Source organism: Rhinoraja longicauda, chromosome 43 (assembly GCF_053455715.1).
Source record: "Rhinoraja longicauda isolate Sanriku21f chromosome 43, sRhiLon1.1, whole genome shotgun sequence".
In the NCBI taxonomy this organism is placed as follows: Eukaryota; Metazoa; Chordata; class Chondrichthyes; order Rajiformes; family Arhynchobatidae; genus Rhinoraja; species Rhinoraja longicauda.
In genome coordinates, this window is record NC_135995.1 from 4,185,758 (window position 1) to 4,205,671 (window position 19,914).

The following is a 19,914-nucleotide window of genomic DNA, read 5'->3' on the forward strand; positions in this document are numbered from 1 at the left end:
TTTCTAACGGTGCCCACAAATGTCATTTCAAAAGCAGGGTTGCCAACTGTCCCGTATCAGCCGGGACATCCCGTATTTTGGGCTCAATTGGTTTCTGTGTGGGACCGCCCTTGTCCCGTATTAGGTCCGGGGGTGCTGTTGGCCTGGACGCTGTAGGTGCGGTTAGTGTAGGTGTGGTTAGTGTAGGCCCGGACGCCGTAGGCCTGGACGCTGTAGGTGTGGTCAGTGTAGGTGTGGTTAGTGTAGGCCCGGACGCCGTAGGTGCGGTCAGTGTAGGCCTGGACGCTGTAGGTGTGGTTAGTGTAGGCCCGGACGCTGTTGGTCTGGACGCTGTAGGCCCGGACGCCGTAGGTGCGGTTAGTGTAGGCCCGGACGCTGTAGGCCCGGACGCTGTAGGTGCGGTCAGTGTAGGCCAGGACGCTGTAGGTGCGGTTAGTGTAGGCCCGGACGCTGTAGGTGCGGTTAGTGTAGACAATAGACAATAGACAATAGACAATAGGTGCAGGAGTAGGCCATTCAGCCCTTCGAGCCAGCACCGCCATTCAATGCGATCATGGCTGATCACTCTCAATCAGTACCCCGTTCCTGCCTTCTCCCCATACCCCCTAACTCCGCTATCCTTAAGAGCTCTATCCAGCTCTCTCTTGAAAGCATCCAACGAACTGGCCTCCACTGCCTTCTGAGGCAGAGAATTCCACACCTTCACCACCCTCTGACTGAAAAAGTTCTTCCTCATCTCCGTTCTAAATGGCCTACCCCTTATTCTTAAACTGTGGCCCCTTGTTCTGGACTCCCCCAACATTGGGAACATGTTATCTGCCTCTAATGTGTCCAATCCCCTAATTATCTTATATGTTTCAATAAGATCCCCCCTCATCCTTCTAAATTCCAGTGTATACAAGCCCAATCGCTCCAGCCTTTCAACATACGACAGTCCCGCCATTCCGGGAATTAACCTAGTGAACCTACGCTGCACGCCCTCCATAGCAAGAATATCCTTCCTCAAATTTGGAGACCAAAACTGCACACAGTACTCCAGGTGCGCCTCACCAGGGCCCTGTACAACTGTAGAAGGACCTCTTTGCTCCTATACTCAACTCCTCTTGTTACGAAGGCCAACATTCCATTGGCTTTCTTCACTGCCTGCTGTACCTGCATGCTTCCTTTCATTGACTGATGCACTAGGACACCCAGATCGCGTTGAACTCCCCCTCCTCCTAACTTGACACCATTCAGATAATAATCTGCCTTTCTATTCTTGCTTCCAAAGTGAATAACCTCACACTTATCTACATTAAACTGCATCTGCCATGTATCCGGTAGCTGTAGGCCCGGATGCTGTAGGTGCGGTCAGTGTAGGCCAGGACGCTGTAGGTGCGGTTAGTGTAGGCCCGGACGCTGTAGGTGTGGTTAGTGTAGGCCCGGACGCTGTAGGTGTGGTTAGTGTAGGCCCAGACGCTGTAGGTGTGATTAGTGTAGGCCCGGACGTTGTAGGTGTGGTTAGTGTAGGCCCGGACGCTGTAGGTGTGGTTAGTGTAGGCCCGGACGCTGTAGGCCTGGACGCTGTAGGCCCGGACGCTGTAGGTGTGGTTAGTGTAGGCCCGGACGCTGTAGGTGTGGTCAGTGTAGGCCCGGACGCTGTAGGTGTGGTTAGTGTAGGCCCGGACGCTGTAGGTGTGGTCAGTGTAGGTGTGGTTAGTGTAGGCCCGGACGCTGTAGGTGTGGTCAGTGTAGGTGTGGTTAGTGTAGGCCCGGACGCTGTAGGTGTGGTTAGTGTAGGCCCGGACGCTGTAGGTGTGGTTAGTGTAGGCCCGGACGCTGTAGGCCCGGACACTGTAGGTGTGGTTAGTGTAGGACCGGACGCTGTAGGCCCGGACGCTGTAGGTGTGGTTAGTGTAGGCCCGGATGCTGTAGGTGTGGTTAGTGTAGGCCTGGACGCTGTAGGTGTGGTTAGTGTAGGCCTGGACGCTGTAGGCCCGGACGCTGTAGGTGTGGTTAGTGTAGGCCCGGACGCTGTAGGCCCGGACACAGTAGGTGTGGTTAGTGCAGGCCCGGACGCTGTAGGTGCGGTTAGTGCAGGCTCGGACGCTGTAGGCCAGGACGCTGTAGGCCCGGACGCTGTAGGTGCGGTCAGTGTAGGCCCGGACACTGTAGGTGTGGTTAGTGTAGGCCCGGACGCTGTAGGCCCGGACGCTGTAGGCCCGGACGCTGTAGGTGCGGTTAGTGTAGGCCCGGACGCTGTAGGTGTGGTTAGTGTAGGCCCCGGACGCTGTAGGCCCGGACGCTGTAGGTGTGGTTAGTGTAGGCCCGGACACTGTAGGTGTGGTTAGTGTAGGCCCGGACGCTGTAGGCCCGGACGCTGTAGGTGCGGTGAGTGCAGGCTCGGACGCTGTAGGTATGGTTAGTGTAGGCCCGGACACTGTAGGTGCGGTCAGTGTAGGCCCGGACGCTGTAGGTGTGGTCAGTGTAGGTGTGGTTAGTGTAGGCCCGGACGCTGTAGGTGTGGTTAGTGTAGGCCCGGACGCTGTAGGTGTGGTTAGTGTAGGCCCGGACGCTGTAGGCCCGGACACTGTAGGTGTGGTTAGTGTAGGCCCGGACGCTGTAGGCCCGGACGCTGTAGGTGTGGTTAGTGTAGGCCCGGATGCTGTAGGTGTGGTTAGTGTAGGCCTGGACGCTGTAGGTGTGGTTAGTGTAGGCCTGGACGCTGTAGGCCCGGACGCTGTAGGTGTGGTTAGTGTAGGCCCGGACGCTGTAGGCCCGGATACAGTAGGTGTGGTTAGTGCAGGCCCGGACGCTGTAGGTGCGGTTAGTGCAGGCTCGGACGCTGTAGGCCAGGACGCTGTAGGCCAGGACGCTGTAGGCCCGGACGCTGTAGGTGCGGTCAGTGTAGGCCCGGACACTGTAGGTGTGGTTAGTGTAGGCCCGGACGCTGTAGGCCCGGACGCTGTAGGCCCGGACGCTGTAGGTGCGGTTAGTGTAGGCCCGGACGCTGTAGGTGTGGTTAGTGTAGGCCCCGGACGCTGTAGGCCCGGACGCTGTAGGTGTGGTTAGTGTAGGCCCGGACACTGTAGGTGTGGTTAGTGTAGGCCCGGACGCTGTAGGCCCGGACGCTGTAGGTGCGGTTAGTGCAGGCTCGGACGCTGTAGGTATGGTTAGTGTAGGCCCGGACACTGTAGGTGCGGTCAGTGTAGGCCCAGACACTGTAGGTGCGGTCAGTGTAGGCCCGGATGCTGTAGGGGCGGTCAGTGTAGGCCCGGACGCTGTAGGTGCGGTCAGTATAGGCCCGGACGCTGTAGGTGCAGTTAGTGCAGGCCCGGACGCTGTAGGCCCGGACAATGTAGGTGCGTACAATGTAGGCCCAGACAGTGTGGGCCCGGAGGCCGCCTAACGGAGGTTGCACAGCAACCCATCTCCCGGCCACCATTGGTGGAGTGGGAGCACGTGTCCGCTGGCTGGGCGAGGTCACGAGGGGCGCGGGGCGGTGACATCACCTTGTCCTACCTTTGGGAGCGAGATAGTTGGCAGAGTACTGTGTGCAGTTTTGGTCTCCTAATTTGAGGAAGGATGTCCTTGCTATTGAGGCAGTGCAGCGTAGGTTAATCCCCGGGATGGCGGGACTGTCATATGAGGAAAGATTGGAAAGACTGGGCTTGTATTCACTGGAGTTTAGAAGGATGAGAGGGGATCTTATAGAGACGTATAAAACTATAAAAGGACTGGACAGGCTAGATGCAGGAAAAATGTTCCCGATGTTGGCGGAGTCCAGAACCAGGGGCCACAGTCTTAGAATAAAGGGGAGGCCATTTAAAACGGAGGTGAGAAAAAACTGTTTCACCCAGAGAGTTGTGAATCTGTGGGATTCTCTGCCACAGAGGGCAGTGGAGGCCAATTCACTGGATGTTTTCAAGAGATAGTTAGATTCAGCTCTCGGGGCTAACGGAATCAAGGGATATGGGAAGAAAGGGGGGTACTGATTATGATCAGCCATGGCGGTGCTGGCTTGAAGGGCCGAATGGCCTCCTCCTGCACCTATTTTCCATGTATTGTATTATCCAGAGATGCTGTCTGACTCACTGAATCGCTCCAGATTTTTGCATCTATCTTTGGCAATCAAGAATCTATCTCTGTCTTAAAGACATCCATTCACTTGGCCACAGCTGTCTGTGACAATGAATTCCACAAATTCATCGCCTTGTGGAGTGCAGAATGATCAGGGATGTGGGGTGTGTTTGGAAAGGCGAACAGATCATGAACTTAGTCATATCAGGCGTTGGTGAGGTCGCATTTAGAATATTGTGTTCAGTTCTGGGCACCATGTTATTGGAAAGATGTTGTCAAGCTGGAAAGGGTTCAGAAAAGATTTAAGAGGATGTTGCCAGGACTAGAGGGTGTGAGCTACAGGGAGAGGTTGAGCAGGCTGGGTCTCTATTCCATGGAGCGCAGGAGGATGAGGGGTGATCTTATAGAGGTGTACAAAATCATGAGAGGAATAGATCGGGTAGATGCACAGAGTCTCTTGCCCAGAGTAGGGGAATCGAGGACCAGAGGACACAGGTTCAAGGGAAAAGATTTAATAGGAATCTGAAGGGTAACTTTTCCACACAGAGGGTGGTGGGTGCATGGAACGAGCTGCCAGAGGAGGTAGTTGAGGCTGGGACTATCACATAGTTTAAGAAACAGTTGGACAGGTACATGGATAGGACAGGTTTGGAGGGATATGGGCCAAACGCGGGCAGGTGGGACTAGTGTAGATGGGGCATGTTGGCTGGTGTGGGCAGGTGGGACTAGTGTAGATGGGGCATGTTGGTCGGTGTGGGCAGGAGGGACTAGTGTAGATGGGGCATGTTGGTCGGTGTGGGCAGGTGGGACTAGTGTAGATGGGGCATGTTGGTCGGTGTGGGCAGGTGGGACTAGTGTAGATGGGGCATGTTGGTCGGTGTGGGCAGGTGGGACTAGTGTAGATGGGACATGTTGGCCGGTGTAGGCAGGTGGGACTAGTGTAGATGGGGCATGTTGGTCGGTGTGGGCAGGTGGGACTAGTGTAGATGGGGCATGTTGGTCGGTGTGGGCAGGTGGGACTAGTGTAGATGGGACATGTTGGTTGGTGTGGGCAGGTGGGACTGGTGTAGATGGGGCATGTTGGCCGGTGTGGGCAGGTGGGACTAGTGTAGATGGGACATGTTGGTTGGTGTGGGCAGGTGGGACTGGTGTAGATGGGGCATGTTGGCCGGTGTGGGCAGGTGGGCTGAAGGGCCTGTTTCTACATTGTATCACTCTATGACTCTATTTGATGTTCCATGGAGCCCTGAAGATGTACAGGCTGGGTGGCAGTCCAGGATTTCATGGAAGAGGTCAGACAAGGATTCAGTCACAGCTAAAAGGGCTTCCAGGCAGACATAAAATGCCAGAGTAACTCAACGGGACGAGCAGCATCTTGGGAGAGAAGGAACATGCAAGTACAGCAGGCAGTGAAGAAAGCTAATGGCATGTTCGTATTCATGGAGAGAGGATTTGAGTACAGGAGCAAAGAGGTTCTTCTGCAGTTGTACAGGGCCCTGGTGAGCCCTGGAATATTGTGTGCAGTTTTGGTCTCCTAATTTGAGGAAGGACATTCTTGCTATTGATGGAGTACAGCGTAGGTTCACCAGGTTAATTCCCGGGATGGCAGGATTGACATACGATGAAAGAATGGGTCGACTGGGCTTGTATTCACTGGAGCTTAGAAGGATGAGGGGATCTTATGGAAACATATACAATTCTTAAAGGATTGGACAAGCTAGATGCAGGAAAAATATTCTCCATGTTGGGGGAGTCCAGAACCAGGGGCCACAGTTTAAGAATAAGGGGTCGGCCATTTAGGACTGAGATGACGAAACACTTTTTCACCCAGAGAGTTGTGAATCTGTGGAATTCTCTGCCACAGAAGGCAGTGGAGGCCAATTCACTGGATGTTTTCAAGAGAGAGTTAGATTTAGCTCTCAGGGCTAACGGAATCAAGGGATATAGGGAGAAAGCAGGAATGGGACACTGATTGAGGATGATCAGCCATGATCATATTGAATGGTGGTGCTGGCTCGAAAGGCCAAATGGCCTCCTCCTGCACCTATTTCTCTGTGTTTCTGTTAAAAATATCCACAGCCTTCTGTGGCAAAGAATTCCACAGATTCACCACCCTCTGACTAAAGAAATTCCTCATCATCTCCTTCCTAAAGGAACGTCCTCTAATTCTGAGGCTGTGCCCTCTGGTCCTAGACTCTCCCACGAACGGGTAACATTTCGGGTCGAGACCCTTCTTCAGACTGAGAGTCGGGGGAGAGGGAAACGAGAGATATAGAACAATAAATGAAAGACATGCAACAAAGTAACGATGATAAAGGAAGCAGGCCGTTGTTAGCTATGTGTTGGGTGAGAACGAGAAGCTGGTGCGACTTGGGTGGGGGAGGGATGGAGAGAGAGGGAATGCCGGGGCTACTTGAAGTTAGAGAAGTCAATGTTCATACCGCTGGGGTGTAAGCTGCCCAAGCGAAATATCAGGTGCAGTTCCTCCAATTTGCGCTGGGCCTCACTCTGACAGTGGAGGAGGCCCAGGACAGAAAGGTCAGTGTGGGAGTGGGAGATGAGTGGATGAGTGGGGAGGACAAAAGAACTCAGCAGGTCAGGCAGCACCTGTACAGAGAACACTGTTTGCCTACAATGTGCGTTTGTCAGCACTGGGCCTGTACTCGCTGGAGTTTGGAAGGATGAGGGGGGAACCGCATTGAAACGTACAGAATAGTGAGCGGCCTGGATAGAGTGGATGTGGAGAGGATGTTCCCACTAGTGGGAGAGTCTAGGACCAGAGGGCACAGCCTCAGAATTAAAGGACGTTCCTTTAGGAAGGACATGAGGAGGAATTTCTTTAGCCAGAGGGTGGTGAATCTGTGGGATTCTTTGCCACAGACGGCTGTGGAGGCCACAAGTCAGTGGATATTTTTGAAGGCAGAGATAGATAGATTCTTGATCAGTGCGGGTGTCAGGGGTTATGGGGAGAAGGCAGGAGAATGGGGTTGGGAGGGAGATATCGATCAGCCGTGATTGAATGGCAGAGTGGACTGGATGGGCCGAATGGCCTGATTCTGGTCCGATAATTTAGAGAGGATATTTCAGGCCTTCCATCTGATCGCAAGGAAGACCCACTTTGAAGAACCAGGCATCGTGTAAAGGGTCCAGCCCCAAAACACTGCCTGCCCATTCCCAACTCCCTCCACGGGTGCTGCCTGACCTGCTGAGTACACGAAGACAGACACAAAATGGCGGGACAGGCAGCATCTCTGGACAGGAGGACTGGGCCACGTTTCGGGTCAAGACCCTTCTTCACACTGAGTAGACGTGTCGGTGAGGTTTGGGTGGTCGTGAGGGGGGCAAGTCCTATGGAGTGTTGCTCCATCCCCCCCCCCCCCCCTCACCTGGACAAGGTGAACAGGTTAGGGTGGGGGAGGGGTGGACACAAGGATATGTCTCTACCCCCCCCTCCCCCCTTCACACGGTCAAGGTGGTCAAGTTTAGAGAAACAGGCCCTTCGGCCCAACTTACCCACACCAGCCGACATGCCCCATCTACACTAGTCCGCATCGACCAGCGATCTGATACACACTAGTTCTGTGTTTGGTTCAGAGATACAGCATGGAAACAGGCCCTTCGGCCCACCGGGTCCGTGCCGCCCAGCGATCCCCGCACACTAACACTATCCTACACACACTGGGGACAATTTTTACATTTCCCCAGTCAATTAACCTACAAACCCGCGGGTCTTTGGAGTGTGGGAGGAAACCGGAGCGCCCGGAGAAAACCCACGCAGGTCACGGGGAGAACGTGCAAACTCCGCACAGACAGCACCCGTAGTTGGGATCGAAATCTGGTCTCTCAAAGTTATGACAAAATGTTGGAGTAACTCAGCGGGTCAGGCAGCATCTCTGGAGAGAAGGGATGGGTGACGTTTCGGGTCGAGACCCTTCTTCAGGCTGATGTCAGGGAGGGGCGGGACAAAGAAAGGATATAGGTGGAGACAGGAAGACAGAGGAAGAACTGGGAAGGGGAGGGGAAGAGAGGAACAGAGGAACTATCTAAAGTTAGAGAAGTCAATGTTCATACCGCTGGGCTGCAGGCTGCCCAAACTCCAAAACATCTAAGCTGGCGTCCAATACTTCAATCAATGCCCCTTCACAGATATGCTGTAAATCTTCTGTATCCGCTGTTCCAGGTGTGGACTCATGTACATCGGCGAGACAAAGCGCAGACTGGGCGATCGTTTCCCTCCACACCTCCGCTCAGTCCGCCTGGACCTACCTGATCTCCCGGCTGCCAAACACTTTAACTCCCCCTCCCACTCCCACACTGACCTTTCTGTCCTGGGCCTCCTCCACTGTCAGAGTGAGGCCCAGCGCAAATTGGAGGAACAGCACCTGATATTTCGCTTGGGCAGCTTATGAATCTTGATTTCCCTAACTACAAGTAACCCCTTGCTCTCCCTCTCTCTCTCCATCCCCCTACCCAAGTGGTTGTATACTAATATCGCCATGGTGAATCTGCCTGTAACTCGTTCTCACCGAGCCTTTTTTTGCATATCTGTTATGCATTTAGACAATAGACAATAGGTGCAGGAGGAGGCCATTCAGCCCTTCGAGCCTGTACGCACCGCCATTCAATGCGATCATGGCTGATCACTCTCAATCAGTACCCCGTTCCTGCCTTCTCCCCATACCCCCTCACTCCGCTATCCTTAAGAGCTCTATCCAGCTCTCTCTTGAAAGCATCCAACGAACTGGCCTCCACTGCCTTCTGAGGCAGAGAATTCCACACCTTCACCACCCTCTGACTGAAAAAGTTCTTCCTCATCTCCGTTCTAAATGGCCGACCCCTTATTCTTAAACTGTGGCCCCTTGTTCTGGACTCCCCCAACATTGGGAACATGTTTCCTGCCTCTAATGTGTCCAATCCCCTAATTATCTTATATGTTTCAATCAGATCCCCCCTCATCCTTCTAAATTCCAGTGTATACAGGATCAGTTCCTGTGGATTGGTGGCTAATGTTATCCCACTTTTCAAGAAAGGAGGGAGAGAGAAAACGTGGAATTACAGACCAGTTAGCCTGACGTCGGTGGTGGGGAAGATGCTGAGGTCAATTATTAAAGAGGTAATAACGGTACATTTGGATAGCAGTAAAAGGATAATTCCAAGTCAGCATGGATGTATGAAGGGAAATCATGCTTGACTAATCTTCTGGAATTTTTTGAGGATGTGACAAGTAAAATGGATGAAGGGGATCCAGTGGATGTGGTGTATCTAGACTTTCAGAAAGCCTTTGATAAGGTCCCACATGGGAGGTTGGTGACTAAAATTAGACCACATGTTATTGGGGGTCGGGTGTTGACATGGATAGAAAATTGGTTGGCAGACAGGAAGCAAAAAGTAGGGAGTAAACGGCCTACCCCTTATTCTTAAACTGTGGCCCCTTGTTCTGGACTCCCCCAACATTGGGAACATGTCTCCTGCCTCTAACGTGTCCAACCCCTTAATAAGCTTATACGTTTCGATAAGATCCCCCCTCATCCTTCTAAATTCCAGTGTATACTTCTCTATCTCTCTGCATCACCGTGTACATCTGTGGTTTCCCTTTTCCCTGACTCTCAGTCTGAAGAAGGGCGGCCACGGTGGCGCAGTGGTGTGGTTGCTACATTACAGCGCTCACAGCGCCGGAGACCCGGGTTCCATCCCGACCACGGGCGCCGTCTGTACGGAGTTTGTACGCTTTGCCCCGTGACCTGCGTGGGTTTCCTCCGAGATCTTCGGTTTCCTCCCACACTCCAAAGACGTGCAAGATGGTAGGTTAATGTTCTCTGGTTTGTGTAAATGTTCTCTGGTTTGTTTTATGTGGGGGGGGGGGGGGGGGGGGGGTGGAAGTGGGGGTCGGGGGAAACTTTTTTTTCAATCTCTTATCTTGCCGGAGATGCGATTGTTTTCCGGTCGCTCTGCGGCCTAACATCGCGGAGCTGAAGGTCTTGCCTGGGACAGATCTTGAGACCGCTCGGGAGCTCCAAAAGCTGCACGAGGTTTGACTGGTCCCGACCCGGGGTAGATCGCCGGGGCGGGGGAGCTGAGATCCCTCTGCCACCACCCCCCCCCCCCCCCCCGATAAAGGTTAGAGCCCCCAACCGCTGGAGGACAAAGAAGGGAGAGATTGAACTGTTTTTTACCTTCTATCACAGTGAGGAATGTGGAGAAATCACCGTGGGGGATGTTCATGTTAACATGTATTTTGTGTGTCCTGTTGCTTTTTATTGTTATGTCTGTACGGCAAATGAAGTTTCTCCTATGTTGCAAAACATACTTGTGATTGTGTGATTGTGTGATTGTGAATTGGCTTGGTGCATGTGCAAATTGTCCCCCGTGTTGGTGTGCGGGGATCGCTGGTCGGTGCGGACTCGATGGGCCGAAGGGCCTGTTTCCACGCTGTATCTCCAAACAAAACTAAATTAAACTAAGGGTCTCGACCGGAAGCGTCACCCATCTCTGTTCTCCAGAGGTGCTGTGTGGCACGCTGAGTTACTCCAGATTTTTGTGTCCCGTCGTCTGCCTATAAACTATTTTATTTCATGTGAAAGAATGCTCAAGAATCATTTGTCCAAATTTTATTTCATTCGAGACCACAGTATCACAAAGTGCCGGGCTTGCTGACAAGATTAATGATTAGTCAATTGCCCCCAGCGTATGGGCAGTCCATCAGTAGGGTGCACAGCTCTGAGGTGAGAGGGGTAAGATTTAATAGGAACCCAAGGGGCTCCTTGTTCATACAGAGGGTGGTGGGTGTATGGAACGAGCTGCCAGATTCATAGAGTCATCGAAACATAGCAAAATAGGTGGAGGAGGAGTCCAGTTGGCCCTTCGAGCCTGTACGCACCGCCATTCATTGTGATCATGGCTGATCATCCACAATCAGTAACCCGTGCCTGCCTTCTCCCCATATCCCTTGATCCCACTAGCCCCAAGTGCTCTATCTAACTCTCTCTTAAATTAATCCAGTGAATCGGCCTCCACTGCCCTCTGTGGCAGAGAATTCCACAAATTCACAACTCTCTGGGTGAAAAAGTTTCTTCTCACCTCAGTTTTAAATGGCCTCCCCTTTATTCTTAGACTGTGTTCTGGACTCCCCCAACATTGGGAACATGTTTCCTGCACCTAGCTTGTCCAGTCCTTTTATAATTTTATACGTCTCTATAAGATCCCCTCTCATCCTTCTAAACTCCAGTGAATACAAGCCCAGGCTTTCCAATCTTTCCTCATATGACAGTCCCGCCATCCCGGGGATTAACCTGGTGAACCTACGCTGCACTGCCTCAATAGCAAGGATGTCCTTCCTCAAATGAGGTCCTCGCTCTCTAGTGTCTGAAGCTTTTGCTGGTGACCCTGTAGACGTTGACCTCTTTGTTTCGGGTCCGGTGGACCAGCTCGCAGTGGAAGACATGAGGGAGGATGTTGCCGTAGAAGTCCAGGGCGCCCATCTCCTCGCTCATAATGGAGCTGAGGTACATCACGGTGCGCCCATGGCTCAGGTGCAGGAGGGTCTTCAGCAGCGGTTCGAAGGTGCGCGGCCGGTAGGCGATGTCGGAGCCCAGGATCACGTCGTAGTCCTTGGGGAACCGGTCCTGGTCCTCGCCCCAAGACAGCGCGGCCACCCTGGGGCGGGGGGTGACGGAGGGTGGGACGTTTCTGGCCACGTTGTGCTCGATCTGACCCAGAACCTCGGGCTGGTCGGTCAGGGTCACCTCTCCCCCTGCCAAACATCGGGCGCGCACGTCCATTCACTGCGTGGTCGACCAGCCGCGCCCACATCCCACCCCCAACTCCCCACCCCCCCTCCACCCCCCCTATGCCCCCCCCTCCACCCACCCCATCCCCCCCCCCCTCACCCCCTCCGCGGGGAGCTACGTGAACTGGGGAACACGGGACAGCCAAGGCGTAAGGTGCCGGAGGAAGCAGTGGGTCGGGCAGCATCCATGGAGGGAATGGGACGGCGACGTTTCGGGGTCAGGACATCTGTGGTGAGGGGGAAAAAACTCCAGATGCTGGTTTAAATGGAAGGTAGACACAAAATGCCGGAGTAACTCAGCGGGTCAGGCAGCATCACTGGAGAGAAGGAATGGGTGACGTTTTGGGTCGAGACCCTTCTTCAGTCTGAGGAAAAGTCTCGACCTGAAACGTCACCCATTCCTTCTCTCCAGAGATGCTGCCTGACACGCCGAGTTACTCCAGCCTTTTGTATCAACCTATCTGTGGTGGGGAATGGACTGGCAACATCTGGGGAGGGGATGGACAGATGTTTTGAGTCAAGGCATCTGGCCATCTTTGGATGGGACGGACAGTTGTTTCAAGTTGAGACACCTGTCCATCTTTGGAAGGAATGGGCAAATGTGTTGACTTGAAACACCTGTCCATCTGGGAAGGCTATGGCATGCAACATCTGGGGAGGGGAGGGGCAGATGTTTACAGTTGACACGTCTGTTCCATCTTTGGAGTGAACAGACAGATGTTTCAAGTCAAGAGATCCGGCCACCTGGACAGATATTTCGAGTTAACACACCTGTCCATCTTTGATGGGGGACAGATGTTTTCAGTGGAGACACCTGTCCATCCGGAGAGGGAATGCAGATGTTCCAAGTCCGTCCAACACCTGTCCGTCTGGGGATATAATGGACAGATGTTTCAGGTTGAGACACATGTCCGTCCGGTGAGGTAATGGACAGATGTTTAGTCAAGACACGTGTCCGGCTGGGGAGGTAATGGACAGATGTTTCAAGTCAAGGCATCCGCCTACTCGGAGAGCGAATGGCCAGATGTTTCAAGTCAAGACACCTGTCCTTCTGGGGAGGTAATGGACAGATGGTTAGTCAAGGGAGTCATTTAGACAAAATTGCAGAACATTTGGATAGCAGTAGCAGGATCGTTCCGAGTCAGCATGGATTTACGAAGGGGAAATTGTGCTTGACTAATCTTCTGGAAACGTTTGAGGATGTAACTAGGAAAATTGATAGGGGAGAGCCGGTGGATGTGGTGTACCTTGACTCTCAGAAAGCCTTCGACAAGGTCCCACGTAGGAGATTAGTGGGCAAAATTAGAGCACATGGTATTGGAGGTAGGGTACTGACATGGATAGAAAATTGGTTGGCAGAAAGAAAGCAAAGAGTGGGGATAAATGCCACCCATTCCTTGTCTCCAGAGATGCTGCCTGTCCCGCTGGGCTTTTAGTTTAGTTTAGTTGAGAGGTACAGCGCGGAAACAGACCCTTCGGCCCATCGTGTCCGCACCGACCAGTGATCCCCGCACACTAAGTCTATCCTACCCTTTCCGAGGGACAATTTTGCATTTTTACACCAAGCCAATTGACCTACAAACATGCACGTCTTTGGATTGTGTGAGGAAACCGAAGATCTCGGAGAAAACCCACGCAGCTCACGGGGAGAAGGTACAAACTCCATACAGACAGCGCCCGGATAGAACCCGGGCCTCTGGCGCTGTGAGGGCGCAGCTCTACTCTACACTGTTACTCCAGCGTTGTGTGTGTGTCTTGTAGGGTCGCAGGGGTTGGGAAGGGGACGAAGGACATTGAGACACATCGGATGGGCCCACTCACCCAGGAGTATGGCAAGGATGCCCACGATGCCCGTCCCGGACCCCAGCTCCATCACCTTCTGCCCGGTGAAGGTGATGCGCTCTTCCTCAAAGTAGCGGCAGAGAACGAGGCCCTGAAACGGCAACAACAGCCAATAACGTTTCAAGTCGGCATCTGCATCTGTAAGTCATAGTCATGGAGTGATGGAGTCATGGAGTGATGGAGTGATGGAGTCATGGAGTGATGGAGTCATGGAGTGATGGAGTCATGGAGTCATGGAGTGATGGAGTCATGGAGTCATGGAGTCATGGAGTGATGGAGTCATGGAGTCATGGAGTGATGGAGTCATGGAGTCATGGAGTGATGGAGTCATGGAGTGATGGAGTCATGGAGTGATGGAGTCATGGAGTCATGGAGTCATGGAGTGATGGAGTCATGGAGTGATGGAGTGATGGAGTGATGGAGTCATGGAGTGATGGAGTCATGGAGTGATGGATTCATGGAGTCATGGAGTCATGGAGTGATGGAGTCATGGAGTCATGGAGTCATGGAGTCATGGAGTCATGGAGTGATGGAGTCATGTAGTGATGGAGTCATGGAGTCATGGAGTCATGGAGTCATGGAGTGATGGAGTCATGGAGTGATGGAGTCATGGAGTGATGGAGTCATGGAGTGATGGAGTCATGGAGTCATGGAGTCATGCAGTGATGGAGTCATGGAGTCATGGAGTGATGGAGTCATGGAGTGATGGAGTCATGGAGTGATGGAGTCATGGAGTCATGGAGTGATGGAGTCATGGAGTGATGGAGTCATGGAGTGATGGAGTCATGGAGTCATGGAGTGATGGAGTCATGGAGTGATGGAGTCATGGAGTCATGGAGTGATGGAGTCATGGAGTGATGGATTCATGGAGTCATGGAGTCATGGAGTGATGGAGTCATGGAGTCATGGAGTCATGGAGTCATGGAGTGATGGAGTCATGTAGTGATGGAGTCATGGAGTCATGGAGTCATGGAGTGATGGAGTCATGGAGTGATGGAGTCATGGAGTGATGGAGTCATGGAGTGATGGAGTCATGGAGTCATGGAGTCATGCAGTGATGGAGTCATGGAGTCATGGAGTGATGGAGTCATGGAGTCATGGAGTGATGGAGTCATGGAGTGATGGAGTCATGGAGTGATGGAGTCATGGAGTCATGGAGTGATGGAGTCATGGAGTGATGGAGTCATGGAGTCATTGAGTGATGGAGTCATGGAGTGATGGAGTCATGGAGTGATGGAGTCATGGAGTCATGGAGTCATGGAGTGATGGAGTCATGGAGTCATGGAGTGATGGAGTCATGGAGTGATGGAGTCATGGAGTCATGGAGTCATGGAGTCATGGAGTGATGGAGTCATGGAGTCATGGAGTGATGGAGTCATGGAGTCATGGAGTGATGGAGTCATGGAGTGATGGAGTCATGGAGTCATGGAGTCATGGAGTCATGGAGTGATGGAGTGATGGAGTCGTGGAGTGATGGAGTCATGGAGTGATGGAGTCATGGAGTCATGGAGTGATGGAGTGATGGAGTCATGGAGTCATGGAGTCATGGAGTGGTGGAGTGATGGAGTCATGGAGTGATGGAGTCTTAGAGTCATGGAGTCATGGAGTGATGGAGTCATGGAGTGATGGAGTCTTGGAGTGATGGAGTCTTAGAGTCATGGAGTCATGGAGTGATGGAGTCATGGAGTGATGGAGTGATGGAGTCATGGAGTGATGGAGTCTTAGAGTCATGGAGTGATGGAGTGATGGAGTGATGGAGTCATGGAGTGATGGAGTGATGGAGTCATGGAGTCATGGAGTCATGGAGTGATGGAGTGATGGAGTGATGGAGTGATGGAGTAATGGAGTCATGGAGTGATGGAGTCATGGAGTCATGGAGTGATGGAGTCATGGAGTGATGGAGTGATGGAGTCATGGAGTCATGGAGTCATGGAGTGATGGAGTCATGGAGTGATGGAGTCATGGAGTGATGGAGTCATGGAGTGATGGAGTCATGGAGTCATGGAGTCATGGAGTCATGGAGTCATGGAGTCATGGAGTCATGGAGTCATGGAGTCATGGAGTCATGGAGTCATAGAGTCATGGAGTGATGGAGTGATGGAGTCATGGAGTGATGGAGTCTTAGAGTCATGGAGTCATGGAGTCATGGAGTGAAGGAGTCATGGAGTCATGGAGTGATGGAGTCATGGAGTGATGGAGTCATGGAGTGATGGAGTAATGGAGTCATGGAGTGATGGAGTGATGGAGTCATGGAGTGATGGAGTCATGGAGTGATGGAGTCATGGAGTGATGGAGTAATGGAGTCATGGAGTGATGGAGTGATGGAGTCATGGATTCATAGAGTCATGGAGTCATAGAGTCATGGAGTCATGGAGTCATGGAGTCATGGAGTCATGGAGTCATGGAGTCATGGAGTCATGGAGTCATGGAGTCATGGAGTCATGGAGTCATGGAGTCATGGAGTCATGGAGTCATGGAGTCATAGAGTCATGGAGTGATGGAGTGATGGAGTCATGGAGTGATGGATTCATGGAGTCATGGAGTCATGGAGTGATGGAGTCATGGAGTCATGGAGTCATGGAGTCATGGAGTCATGGAGTGATGGAGTCATGTAGTGATGGAGTCATGGAGTCATGGAGTCATGGAGTCATGGAGTGATGGAGTCATGGAGTGATGGAGTCATGGAGTGATGGAGTCATGGAGTGATGGAGTCATGGAGTCATGGAGTCATGCAGTGATGGAGTCATGGAGTCATGGAGTGATGGAGTCATGGAGTGATGGAGTCATGGAGTGATGGAGTCATGGAGTCATGGAGTGATGGAGTCATGGAGTGATGGAGTCATGGAGTGATGGAGTCATGGAGTCATGGAGTGATGGAGTCATGGAGTGATGGAGTCATGGAGTCATGGAGTGATGGAGTCATGGAGTGATGGATTCATGGAGTCATGGAGTCATGGAGTGATGGAGTCATGGAGTCATGGAGTCATGGAGTCATGGAGTGATGGAGTCATGTAGTGATGGAGTCATGGAGTCATGGAGTCATGGAGTGATGGAGTCATGGAGTGATGGAGTCATGGAGTGATGGAGTCATGGAGTGATGGAGTCATGGAGTCATGGAGTCATGCAGTGATGGAGTCATGGAGTCATGGAGTGATGGAGTCATGGAGTCATGGAGTGATGGAGTCATGGAGTGATGGAGTCATGGAGTGATGGAGTCATGGAGTCATGGAGTGATGGAGTCATGGAGTGATGGAGTCATGGAGTCATGGAGTGATGGAGTCATGGAGTGATGGAGTCATGGAGTGATGGAGTCATGGAGTCATGGAGTCATGGAGTGATGGAGTCATGGAGTCATGGAGTGATGGAGTCATGGAGTGATGGAGTCATGGAGTCATGGAGTCATGGAGTCATGGAGTGATGGAGTCATGGAGTCATGGAGTGATGGAGTCATGGAGTCATGGAGTGATGGAGTCATGGAGTGATGGAGTCATGGAGTCATGGAGTCATGGAGTCATGGAGTGATGGAGTGATGGAGTCGTGGAGTGATGGAGTCATGGAGTGATGGAGTCATGGAGTCATGGAGTGATGGAGTGATGGAGTCATGGAGTCATGGAGTCATGGAGTGGTGGAGTGATGGAGTCATGGAGTGATGGAGTCTTAGAGTCATGGAGTCATGGAGTGATGGAGTCATGGAGTGATGGAGTCTTGGAGTGATGGAGTCTTAGAGTCATGGAGTCATGGAGTGATGGAGTCATGGAGTGATGGAGTGATGGAGTCATGGAGTGATGGAGTCTTAGAGTCATGGAGTGATGGAGTGATGGAGTGATGGAGTCATGGAGTGATGGAGTGATGGAGTCATGGAGTCATGGAGTGATGGAGTGATGGAGTGATGGAGTGATGGAGTGATGGAGTAATGGAGTCATGGAGTGATGGAGTCATGGAGTCATGGAGTGATGGAGTCATGGAGTGATGGAGTGATGGAGTCATGGAGTCATGGAGTCATGGAGTGATGGAGTCATGGAGTGATGGAGTCATGGAGTGATGGAGTCATGGAGTGATGGAGTCATGGAGTCATGGAGTCATGGAGTCATGGAGTCATGGAGTCATGGAGTCATGGAGTCATGGAGTCATGGAGTCATGGAGTCATAGAGTCATGGAGTGATGGAGTGATGGAGTCATGGAGTGATGGAGTCTTAGAGTCATGGAGTCATGGAGTCATGGAGTGATGGAGTCATGGAGTCATGGAGTGATGGAGTCATGGAGTGATGGAGTCATGGAGTGATGGAGTAATGGAGTCATGGAGTGATGGAGTGATGGAGTCATGGATTCATAGAGTCATGGAGTCATAGAGTCATGGAGTCATGGAGTCATGGAGTCATGGAGTCATGGAGTCATGGAGTCATGGAGTCATGGAGTCATGGAGTCATGGAGTCTTAGAGTCATAGAGTCATGGAGTCACTCCATCTGAGCCTGCCATCCCTTGTCTGGGATCGGTGCTCCAACTGCGGCCCTTGAGTCATAGAAACATAGAAAATAGGTGCAGGAGGAGGCCATTTGGCCCTTCGAGCCTGTACGCACCGCCATTCAGTGTGATCGTGGCCGATCATCCACAATCAGTAAGCCGTGCCTGCCTTCCCCCCAAATCCCTTGATTCCACTAGCCCCTAGAGCTCTATCTAACTCTCTTTTAAATTTATCCAGTGATTTGGCCTCCATTGCCCTCTGTGGCAGAGAATTCCACAAATTCACAAATCTCTGGGTGAAAATATTTCTTCTCACCTCAGTTTTAAATGGCCTCCCCTTTATTCTTAGACTGTGGCCCCTGGTTCTGGACTCCCCCAACATTGGGAACATTTTTCCTGCATCTAGCTTGTCCAGTCCTTTTATAATTTTATACGTTTCTATAAGAAACGAATTGTGTCTACCTTCGATGTAAACCAGCATCTGCAGTTTATTCATACACATTTAGTCTATCCTGTCATGTTGGTCTTTGCTGATGCACTTATATATAACCTCACAAAACAGGGTGTGAGATTATATAGGATCCCCTCTCATCCTTCTAAACTCCAGTGATCACAAGCCCAATCTTTCCTCATATGACAGTCCCGCCATCCTGGGGATTAACCTGCACTGCCTCGATAGAAAGGATGCCCTTCCTCAAATTTGGAGACCAAAACTGTACACAATACTCCAGATGTGGTCTCACCAGGGCCCTGTACAACTGCAGAAGGACCTCTTTGTTCCTGTACTGAAATCCTCTCGTTAAGAAGGCCAACATGCCATTAGCTTTCTTCACTGCCTGCTGCACCTGCTTGTTTACTTGTAGTAAATTCAGCGTGGCTTCTGTCAGTACTTTCAGTATTGGTACAGCATGAACACTTACTGACTGCCAGATTATCGCTGGGATGGCAAACTTGCTCAGCTGCTGCGTGATCTTCAAGACGTGACCGCAGAACTCGAAACGCCTTTCCTGATCTGCAAACACCTCCTTGGTTTTGGAGAGGGTGGGATCCGCTTGCCGCTCGCTCTCCGTGTCGCCGCCGCCGGGCGCCTCCGATTGATCGGTCCGCGCTGTTCCAGACATGGGATATACCCCCCCTTCCCTCTCGTACGTGGGCGGGAAGCTCGATCGCGGCAGCACGGCCTGCTGTGGTCAGGAAAATAACATGCCTTACGTTACCCCGGCTCGCTTTAGTACCATGAAAAGCCTTTGTTGTCTTCCAACCAGTCGGCAGGAATGAGCCGTGCCTGATTTGAGGAAGGACGTCCATGCTATTGAGGCAGTGCAGCGTAGGTTCATCAGGTTAATCCCCGGGACGGCGGGACTGTCATATGAGGAAAGATTGGAAAGACTGGGCTTGTATTCACTGGAGTTTAGAAGGATGAGAGGGGATCTTATAGAGACGTATAAAATTATAAAAGGACTGGACAAGCTAGATGCAGGAAACATGTTCCCAATGTTGGGGGAGTCCAGAACCAGGGGCCACACAGTCTAAGAATAAAGGGGAAGCCATAAAACATAGAAAACAGGTGCAGGAGGAGGCCATTCAGCCCTTCGAGCCTGTACGCACCACCATTCATTGTGATCATGGCTGATCATCCACAATCATTACCCCGTGCCTGCCTTCTCCCCATATCCCTTGATCCCACTAGCCCCTAGAGCTCTATCTAACTCTCTCTTAAATTCATCCAGTGAATTGGCCTCCACTGCCCTCTGTGGCAGAGAAT

The 19,914-nt window shown here is 52.0% G+C and overlaps 1 protein-coding gene across 1 annotated transcript; it reads right to left on the reverse strand.

The window, feature by feature from the left end:
- Positions 1 to 11,414: 11,414 nt before the first annotated feature.
- On the reverse strand, positions 11,415 to 19,270 carry LOC144612167 (EEF1A lysine methyltransferase 3-like). Its single transcript, XM_078431731.1, has 3 exons — positions 19,070 to 19,270; positions 13,667 to 13,778; positions 11,415 to 11,809 (listed from the first exon to the last, which is right to left on the reverse strand). The coding sequence occupies exons 1-3, from the start codon at positions 19,268 to 19,270 to the stop codon at positions 11,415 to 11,417; spliced, it is 708 nt and encodes a 235-aa protein (XP_078287857.1).
- Between the last annotated feature and the right edge of the window lie 644 nt (positions 19,271 to 19,914).

Bases quoted from the DNA above. Each gene is read 5' to 3' on its own strand.
- LOC144612167 (XM_078431731.1), bottom strand. From the start codon at position 19,270: ATGTCTGGAACAGCGCGGACCGATCAATCGGAGGCGCCCGGCGGCGGC. The intron at 13,779-19,069 runs GTAAGTGTTCAT...TTGCCGTTTCAG, and splicing joins CAGCGATAATCTGGCAGTCA to GGCCTCGTTCTCTGCCGCTA. The intron at 11,810-13,666 runs GTGAGTGGGCCC...GATGTTTGGCAG, and splicing joins CATCCTTGCCATACTCCTGG to GGGGAGAGGTGACCCTGACC.